This window comes from Bidens hawaiensis, unplaced genomic scaffold (assembly GCF_021521415.1).
Source record: "Bidens hawaiensis isolate Kalapana, Puna unplaced genomic scaffold, B.hawaiensis_p1.1 tig00003356_1, whole genome shotgun sequence".
Classification (NCBI taxonomy): domain Eukaryota; kingdom Viridiplantae; phylum Streptophyta; class Magnoliopsida; order Asterales; family Asteraceae; genus Bidens; species Bidens hawaiensis.
In genome coordinates this window covers 1,932,619-1,942,991 of record NW_027491185.1, presented here as the reverse complement: position 1 = coordinate 1,942,991, position 10,373 = coordinate 1,932,619, and the positions used below count along the sequence as shown (strand labels likewise).

Here is a 10,373-nt window from a genome sequence, read left to right as displayed (position 1 = left end):
GAGTTGACCTTGGCTCGAGCTCGGCTCGTTCAGAAATCGAGCCGAGTCGAGCCGAGCTCATTTAGAATCGAGCATTTTCGAGCCGAGCTTTTTTCGAGTGAGCCATAAGCCGCGAGCTTTTTGAATAGCCCTAATCACCACACAATGCAAATTCAACCGATTTTTCCTTTCCAAAACATTGATGAAAAAAGGCGATTATTTTGAATGGCCAACGAATCTTCTAAATTAGCTACTTGCTAAATTCATCAAATCGGGATACATTCGTCTTCTGATCCGGTGAAAACCCTCACTTAAGGCCAACACCTACCCATGAACACTCGCTCGAAGACACAACAATGTAATGAGATAAAACTCATTCAGTTCACAAATCCAACTAGCGATGTTGTTTAAACCGGACTGGACAGGCCGGTCGAACCTATCCGACCGGGATTCGGTCCACTGACCAATCTGGTTCTAAGCAGTTCGCTCGATTCCCAGAAAACCGGCCGGTACGACCTGTTTAAACCGGTTTACTATGAATTTTTTTTACATCCCTAATTTTTTTTTTTCGAAGCAAAAACTGTTCGACCGATTGAATTGCTTGTCCGTTCGGTTATAAAAATATTATCACTGGTGAATATCATTTACTCGTCTAGTATGTGTGATGCGGAGTTCAATTTTTTTATTCCTAAAATTTCATGAAATGAGACAAAGTTAAACTCCAAGATCCAAACCCGGAACCCGAAGTCTCAACTCAATTCAACTCACTCTACTCCGGCGAAATCACCGCCGCAAACCACCTATATCTCCGGCGACTAGATCCAACTCCGGCGATGGCCGATTCAGGCCCCAAATCTCGCTCAATCCACACCATCTTAATCCCATCTCTAGACACCATCATCAAAAACAGTTCTTGGCGCAAACACTCCAAACTCATCCAAGAATCCAAATCAGCACTCGAACACATCAATTCCGGCAATAAACCCACATCAGATGTTAACCCATCAACCCAATTACAAAACCCAGAACCCGATTTGGATATTGTATTGAGTCCTTTGATTAATGCTTGCTGTACGGAAAATGTGAAAATCGTTGAGCCTGCGTTGGATTGTGTACAGAAATTGATTGCGTATGGGTATTTAGAAGGTGAGGTGGACCCCACAGGTGGGTCCAGTGAGAAGTTGTTGGCGAGGTTGTTTGATTCGGTGTGTAAGTGTTGTGAGTTAGGGTATGAGGGTGTGGAGTTGTTGGTGTTGAAGACGGTTTTGTCGGGTGTTATGTCGGTGTCGGTGCGGATACATGGTGATAGTTTGTTGCAGGTTGTGAGGGCGTGTTATGATGTGTATTTAGGGAGTAAGTTTGCGGTGAACCAGACAACTGCCAAGGCGTCGTTGGTGCAGATGCTTGTGATTGTGTTTAGGCGGATGGAGGCAGACTCGTCGACCGTGCCGGTGCAGCCGATTGTTGTGGCGGAGATGATGGAGCCGGCGGAGAAAGGGGATGGTGACGGGGCGGTGGCGGTTTTCGTTCAAGGGTTTATTAGTAAGGTGATTCATGGAATGGATGGGGTGTTGAATCCCGGGACGGCGGTGGGGTCGAATGTAGGTGGGAGTGGGGTGCATGATGGGGCGTTCGAGACGAAGACGTCGACTACGGAGTCGACGAATCCTGCGGATTTGTTGGATTCGACGGATAAGGATATGTTGGATGCTAAGTATTGGGAGATTAGTATGTATAAGACGGCGTTGGAGGGGCGAAAAGGGGAGTTGGCGGATGGGGAGGGGGATAGGGATGATGATGCGGATGTGCAGATTGAGAATAAGTTGAGACGGGATGCGTTTTTGGTGTTTCGTGCTTTTTGTAAGCTGTCGATGAAGACTCCTCCTAAAGATGCGTTAGCGGATCCGCAGTTGATGAGAGGAAAGATTGTTGCTTTGGAGTTGTTGAAGATCTTGTTGGAGAATGCAGGGGCTGTTTTTAGAACTAGTGAAAGGTACTTACTTTACTTAAGCTCCCTTTTCGTCTTAGATGTTGATAATTAGCGGATGATAATGAACTAATTTGAGTATCGTGTGACCTTTTTTTAAGAAAATATTAAGCTTGAGAATTATGGAACGAAGAATTGATTCTGGTTTGATAACATAGTTGTCAAAGGCGCAGAGGTTGAGCCTTGGGTCTAGACGCAAGGTGCTTAAAAAGCGAGGACCCGAAATAAGCAAGGCGCATAGCATAAACATACCATTTTAGGGGCTTTAAAATGTTTTACTGTTTTAGGCTTGTTTAGGGCTAGTTTAGGCTGGCTTCACGCCATTTTTGGATTTTCAGACCAGTTTGCCAGGAATTTTCAGAATTTTGCTGGAATTTTTAGGATATGGTCGGATTCTCACCGGAATCTTGCCCGAAGGTTGCCTGGATGGCGGCGAGGCGCTTTTTCTGCGCTTCGCTTCACCTGAAGGGCTTTTAACAACTAGTTTGATATTGGTTAACATTATAAATATAGTATTATGTATAATGGTTATGTTGCAGAGGTTTAAGGATTGTTATAGTTATACTTAGCCACCCAGGTTTTATTCTAACGGTGTAGCCAGTGTGGTTTTCTAACACTTGCAATGTTACTATTGGAGAATTATAGATTGTTATATTCTTACCAGTAAATAAGCATTCTCACACGTAATATCATTTTCCAATAGTCTAATGACATGATATTTATTTACCTATTAATCATATGTTCATTTTTAAGTTCGATATGCTTGATAATTTATTTTTGTTTTATTTATCATAGAGAACCTATAATGATAACTTTTTTTTTATGAAAATGTGTATTTTGTTAGAAAATAACCCCTGCTTCCTAGAAATGAAAGTTATGCTTGTTATTTTATTTTCTTGGTAATGCTTATGATGTATTATACTATTATAGAAACATTTGAAAATCCCACCATTTTCCTGTTTTTTTTGGTAAATGCACTAACTTTACAATGCTCTTGAATTCTTGATTGGAACATACGATACTTTTTTCCGAAGACTCTTTGAGATACCTCTAGATAAGGAGCTTGGCATTCTAATGTTAATTGTTAAGTTAACTATGAAAGTTAAGATTGACACTTTTATTACATAAAACCTCCTAAATCCTTTTATATGAAAACCTAAGAGTTAGTTTTGCAACCATATTTGAACTTCCATTTTGACTGTAGATAATGTTAATTGCATGCTAATATTTTATTTTTCTTTTCATTGTGGAGCAGATTTTTAGGTGCCATTAAGCAGTACTTATGCTTATCATTGCTCAAGAACAGTGCATCAACTCTTGTAACTGTATTTCAGCTTTCTTGCTCAATATTCATTAGCTTGTTGTCTAGATTTAGAGCTGGATTGAAGGCTGAAATCGGAGTATTCTTTCCTATGATTGTTCTCAGAGTTTTAGAGAATGTTGCTCAACCTAATTTTCAGCAAAAGATGATAGTACTGCGGTTTCTTGAAAGATTATGTGCTGATTCACAGATTTTAGTTGATATATTTGTCAACTATGATTGTGATGTCAATTCATCTAACATTTTTGAAAGGTATGATATCACATTGACATTTATATTTATCATGCTCAAATTTATATTGTTGATCGTGTTCTAATCTTTTCACAGAATGGTCAACGGACTACTAAAGACCGCCCAAGGGGTCCCACCTGGAGTTGCAACTACACTTTTACCACCTCAGGATATTGCCATGAAACAAGAAGCTATGAAGGGTTTAATCACGGTTTTAAAATCAATGGGAGATTGGATGAATAAACAGTTACGCATTCCCGATCCTCATTCTATAAAGAAAGCTGAGCTAGCGGATAACATCCCTGAAACGGAAAATGGAATCACCAATGAGCATGAGCCTGTTGAGAGCCCCGACTCTCATTCTGAAACCTCGAGTGAAGTTTCAGATGCTTCAACAATCGAGCAACGTCGGGCTTACAAACTCGAACTTCAAGTAAATATTTTATATTTTCTTGGTGATTTATTTATTTGATAGCCCATAGTTCTCTAATTTTAAACTAACGGCAGGAAGGTATATCACTTTTTAACCAGAAGCCTAAAAAGGGAATTGAGTTTTTGATCAATGTGAATAAAGTGGGAAATTCTCCCGAAGAAATTGCTGAGTTTTTGAAAAATGCGTCTGGTTTAAACAAGACTTTGATCGGTGATTATCTTGGTGAAAGAGAAGATTTATCGCTGAAAGTAATGCATGCATACATTGACTTGTTTGACTTTCATGGTATGGAGTTCGATGAAGCAATCAGTGTCTTTTTAAGGGGCTTTCGGCTTCCTGGCGAAGCCCAAAAAATTGACCGAATTATGGAAAAATTCGCTGAACGTTACTGCAAATGCAATTCAAAAGCATTCACTAGTGCTGACACGGCATATGTTCTTGCTTACTCTGTTATAATGCTCAATACTGATGCTCATAATCCCATGGTCATAAACAAGGTATCATCATTTAATATTTTATTATACTTAATATTGATCTTGATCTAAAAGTTTTGCTAATAATATGACTACTTTATACAGATGTCAGCTGATGATTTTATAAAAAATCACCGTGGCATAGATGATGGAAAAGATTTACCTGAAGAGTACTTAAGATCATTATATGAACGGATATCAAGAAACGAAATCAAAATGAAAGATGACGATTTCGCCCTTCAACAGAGGCAGTCTGTAAACTCGAACATATTTTCGAGTTTAGACAGTATTTTGAATATTGTGGTGCGTAAGAATTTTGAAGAAAATCAAACAAGTGATGATCTTATGCGACACACGCAAGAACAGTTTAAAGAGAAAGCTCGCAAATCAGAGTAAGATGAATCATTGAATCATCTATCTTTTACTTTCTGTACAATATTTCTCATTTGACCTTTTTTGGTTTTGATTTATGTTGACTATTTGTAGGTCGGTTTTTTATCCTGCTACGGATGTGTTTATACTTACATTCATGATAGAGGTGTCTTGGGCTCCTATGTTAGCTGCATTTAGTGTTCCTCTCGACCGAAGTGATGACGAGGCGATAATCTCTCTTTGTTTAGAAGGCTTTCGTGCTGCTATCCATGTGACATCAGCAATGTCCATGAAGACTCACCGAGATGCTTTTTTAACATCACTTGCAAAGTTTACTTCCCTTCATTCACCAGTTGATATAAAACAAAGAAATATAGAAGCCATCAAGGTTTTTAACTTTTTATCATTTATTAGCATTATAAGACCGTCTTTTAGTTTATATGCACAAATTCTTATTTTTTTTCTTTGTTGTGTTAGGCAATCGTTACAATTGCAGATGAAGACGGGAATTATCTACAAGATGGATGGGAACATATTATAACATGCGTTTCACGGTTTGAGCATCTGCATTTATTAGGAAAAGGGGGCCCATCGGATGCCACTTTTTTTGCTGTTAATCAGAACGAATCTGAAAAGTCAAAGCAAACAAAGTCAAACATCCTTCCGGTTCTTAAAAAGAAGGTCAAACATACTCCTGCAGGTATAACATCTGAGCAGGTGAATAGCTTGCTCTCCAAGTTAAACTTGTCGGAACAAGTCGGCGAAATGAACCGGGTATTCATAAGAAGTCAACAACTTAACAGCGAGGCGATAGTTGACTTTGTCAAAGCTTTGTGCAAGGTGTCTATGAAGGAATTAAAATCCACATCTGAACCACGAGTGTTTTGTCTCACCAAGATAGTTGAAATCGCGTATGAATCTTTTTTTATTTGGATTTTTAATTTTAATGGTATCGTTTTTCTAATCATAATTACAATTTATCTTTTTTTTGTGCAGTCACTATAACATGGACCGCATCAGACTCGTTTGGACGAGTATCTGGAATGTACTTTCTGACTTTTTTGTAACTATTGGTTGTTCTGAAAATCTATCGATTGCAATATTTGCAATGGATTCTTTACGCCAACTATCTATGAAGTTTCTAGAACGTGAAGAGTTGGCTAATTACAACTTCCAAAACGAGTTCATGAAGCCTTTTGTGATTGTCATGCGCAGAAGTAATGCTGTTGAAATCAGAGAATTAATAATCAGATGTATCTCTCAAATGGTTCTTTCTCGTGTCAATAATGTCAAGTCCGGATGGAAAAGCATGTTCATGGTATCTACTATTTTACTATTTTGCTTTTTAAATGCACCCTTTTAAATACATTTATTATGTATTTGTGTGAAATTACAGGTCTTCACGACAGCAGCTTATGACGACCACAAGAACATTGTACTTCTTGCATTTGAAATGATTGAGAAGATAGTGCGGGATTATTTCCCGTACATCACCGAGACCGAAACCACCACGTTTACAGATTGTGTGAATTGTTTGATTGCATTTACGAGTAGCAGATTTGATAACGATATTAGCTTAAATGCTATTGGCTTCTTGCGTTTGTGTGCTGCAAAACTGGCTAAAGGAAGTTTAGGATCTTCAGCAGCTAATAAGGGCAAAAACGTCGTCGAAAGTAAAGAGAAGAGTGATGATATCGGAGATTTGGAGGATAAAGATGGACATCTGTACTTTTGGTTTCCGTTATTAGCCGGTAAGAAAAATGCATATACAACAATAAAGTACAACGAACCGAATGAACATGGACTGGACATGTTCGTGTTCGTTCATTTAACTTTAACCAAACGAACAATTGATCGAATGGGGTTTTCTTGTTCGTGATCGTTCTTACGAAAATGAGCGTGTTTGTGTTCATTTATGTTTATTTATTAATAGCATAAACGAACGGTACACTAACATAGATAAAGTGATGAACAAACATAAACGAGCAAACACCAATAAAAAATTAAACGTGAACATCAATCTATCGGGCCTAAAAATTAATAAAACCAGACTAAATTTTAGTGACAAACGTAAACAAACAAATAAAAACACAGTAAACTAACGAACATAAATGAACGTAAACGAACGTTTGTGAACAATGATGAACAAAACAAGCATGTTTTCATGTTCATTCATTTAACTAAATGAACAAATAAAGTTTGTTCTTTTATTAAATATACGAACTTTCTACTGAAGATGAAGTAATGCTCTAATTTAAGTATTATGTTGTGTTTCTTCAGGTTTATCAGAACTTAGCTTTGACCCAAGACCAGAAATTAGAAAAAACGCACTCGAAGCACTCTTCGACACATTAAGAAACCACGGTCATCACTTCACTTTACCTTTATGGGAAAAGGTGTTCGATTCCGTCTTATTCCCAATCTTAGATTACGTTCGCCATGCAATCGACCCGTCCGGTGAGACCCCTTCACAACACGGGATTGATGCTGACGTGGACGAATCCGATCACGACTCTTGGTTATACGAAACATGCACACTCGCACTCCAATTGGTGGTTGATCTTTTTGTTAACTATTACAACACTGTCAATCCACTTTTAAAAAAAGTATTGACATTGTTAGTAAGTTTTATAAAACGTCCCCACCAAAGCCTTGCTGGCATCGGGATTGCTTCGTTTGTTCGGTTGATGAGTAATGCTGGCGGACTGTTTGATGATGACAAGTGGCTTGAGGTGGTTTTGTCTTTAAAAGAGGCTGCAAATGCTACACTTCCTGATTTTATGCTTATTTTAAATCAAGATGGTTTAGATGTGAACTATGAAGATGAAGATTTGGATAATTTTAGGAGGGACCGTTTATATGCTGCTGTTTCGGATGTTAAGTGTCGGTCTGCTGTTCAACTTCTGTTAATTCAGGTATGGTATGTATTTGTTTTGCCTGGTAGATGGTCATTAATAGTTTATGTTGCTTTAGCTTTAACCGAACAATCGATCGGACATGAACAACTAAACGAATATGGTTTTCTTGTTTGTGTTCGTTCTTTAAGAAATAAACGTGTTCCGTGTTTTTCTATGTTCGTTCGTTAACAATATAAACAAATGGTTCACGAATGAACATAACTGAACATATGAACATAACTGCGCTGAAATCAATTAAAATTTAATGTGAACAATGTGCTGGGCCTAAAAAGCTATTGAAACTAGACTAAATTGGAATCATCATCATCATACTCAGTATATCCCACCAATAGCAATGCTATGGTAGGGTCTGAGGAGGGTAAGATGTAGACAGCCTTACCTCTATCCCATAGGGGAATTGGAATGAGCCTAAAAAATTTAAATCAATATGTTAATGAACGTAAACATACGAATTTAAACAAACATAAAGTAATGAACATAAATGAATGCAAACGAACAAACAAAAACGAATTTTAAATGAATGAATGCTCACTAAAATAAATGAGCATATGAGATGTGTGGAACATATCCATTCATTTAACCAAATGAAAAAAAGCTTTTGTTTTGTTCATGTTCGTTCGTTTACAAGCCTAGCTTTTAAGTGTTTTTGATGTGTACTGCCTACTAAATCATTTTGTTCAAAAATTTATATCGGTAAAATACTAAAAAAAAATCACTAGGTAGAAAGATTTTTGATATAAACTTGTGTGAATTTCTGCAGGCAATAATAGAGATATACAACATGTATAGATCTCAGCTATCAACAAACAACACTTTACTTCTTTTTAATGCGGTACACCAAGTGGCGAGTCACGCACACAAGATAAACGCTGATGTCACTTTACGTTCCAAGCTTCAAGAACTAAGTCCAATAACACAAATGCAGGACCCCCCATTATTACGCCTCGAAATCGAGTCATATCAAACCTGCCTCACATTTTTACAAAACCTTGAGTCAAAGGCAGGGTCGTCTCAACTTATTGACCTTTGTCAAGAAGTCTTGAAATTCTATGTTGAAGTATCAGGCCCTCCACATTCGACCGAGTCAACTCCTAACCGGGCCCACTGGTTGATACCGTTAGGGTCCGGAAGAAAGAGAGAACTGGCTACACGCGCACCTCTTATTGTTACTACTCTACATGCTATTTGTAGTTTGGAAGTTTCTTCATTTGAGAAGAATTTATCCAACTTTTTTCCCATTTTCTTGAATCTTATAAAGTGCGAGCACGGGTCACGTGAGGTCCAGGTTGCCCTAAGCGAAATACTTGACTCGCCGGTGGGTCCCGCTTTGTTGTGATCATGTTGATACATTATCTTAGATTCGAGATTTGTAATATTGTTTGCGGTTATATTTTTTCGATTGGTAATATTGTTCATAGTATGAAAGTGTTAGGAGCTTTTTTGATTGTTTGGTGCCACACAGAATCTATAGGATTTTATATGAAATTTTGTTGTATGTTAATCGACTGTGTTATGTGTTCGTATTTTAAACGAATGATCGACACAAAAATTGCATCTTTGTCAAGAAGTATTATTTGTAATGTTTTTTTTTTTGCTAGATTTATGCACAAAGAATCAAGAGGGTTCATACTAAATCATCATTCATGCACAATATGTATAAATTATCCTTGATGTAAAAGATATTAATTGCCTTACAAGAACAAAAATATAATAATAATAATAATAATAATAATAATAATAATAATAATAATAATAATAATAATAATAATAATAATAATAGTCTCTATTTTGCCACCAAGTCAACACGGCTATTATATGTTAATAATAAAGTTATTGGTTGGTATTTCAAACTTAGGTTATCTTTTTTCATGGTTTTGTAACTTTTGATTGATATAGTTTGAAGACTGAATCTTTCATACACCGGCAGTTGCGGAGACAACAACTTGGTACATAAACAAAGACGGTAACAAGTCAAGTGAATGTGACTGCCGCAAATCTAAAATATATATAAGCAAAAACAAACTAGTTTGATACTTTTATGGTCTTTTTTTATCAACATATCAAAGTATTGATACAAGATATAAAGGTTATTAAAGGGTCCGTGTATTCTTAATAAATCTAGTGTGGTTATAAGTTATAACTTATAGGTCAAGTTATTCTACAAATAGGAACAAGAATGAGAAAGATGAGCTAGTTACATAAAAAAAACTCCTTAAAATTTTTAAAAAAATTAATAAAAAAATCATAACTCAAAATTTAATAAAAAAACGAAAAAAGTAAAAACACAAAAATGTTTCAACTGTCTTTCTCGTTCTCATAAAAAAACACAATGGTAACTGAAAAAAGTCGTGTCGTTTTGTTTATCATTGTGTTTTGTGTTTATTTTCGTATTGATTGTGTCTTTTTTGCTTGACATTGTGTCTTTTTTTTTATAGTGTTATATTACTCAACATTGTGTTATATTTTGTTCGGCATTGTGTTATATTTTGCGATCTATTGTGTCTTTTTATAGTTACAATTATGTCTTTTGTTCATTTTCGTCATTGTGTCTTTGATATAGGCATTGTGTCTTTTCGTCAATTTTTTTGAACGGGAATGATGGCAGAAACATTTTAGATTTTTAATTTTTTTTCGTTTTTTATTTATAATTGAGTTTCTC

General features: G+C 36.5%; 1 protein-coding gene across 1 annotated transcript; it reads left to right on the top strand.

Annotated features, from left to right (window-relative positions):
* The first annotated feature begins 662 nt into the window (after positions 1–662).
* Positions 663–9,279, top strand: LOC143623274 (brefeldin A-inhibited guanine nucleotide-exchange protein 2-like). The gene is made up of 11 exons (XM_077094225.1): positions 663–1,972; positions 3,222–3,539; positions 3,615–3,951; positions 4,026–4,448; positions 4,530–4,816; positions 4,911–5,184; positions 5,274–5,707; positions 5,793–6,114; positions 6,193–6,547; positions 7,077–7,711; positions 8,475–9,279. The coding sequence occupies exons 1-11, from the start codon at positions 813–815 to the stop codon at positions 9,048–9,050; spliced, it is 5,121 nt and encodes a 1,706-aa protein (XP_076950340.1). The 5' UTR covers positions 663–812; the 3' UTR covers positions 9,051–9,279.
* The last annotated feature ends 1,094 nt before the right edge of the window (positions 9,280–10,373 follow it).

Excerpts from the sequence above, each read along its gene's own strand:
- LOC143623274 (XM_077094225.1), top strand. The coding sequence starts at position 813 with ATGGCCGATTCAGGCCCCAAATCTCGCTCAATCCACACCATCTTAATC. Across the intron at positions 3,540-3,614 it reads TCATCTAACATTTTTGAAAG|AATGGTCAACGGACTACTAA; the intron begins GTATGATATCAC and ends ATCTTTTCACAG. Across the intron at positions 4,449-4,529 it reads ATCCCATGGTCATAAACAAG|ATGTCAGCTGATGATTTTAT; the intron begins GTATCATCATTT and ends TACTTTATACAG.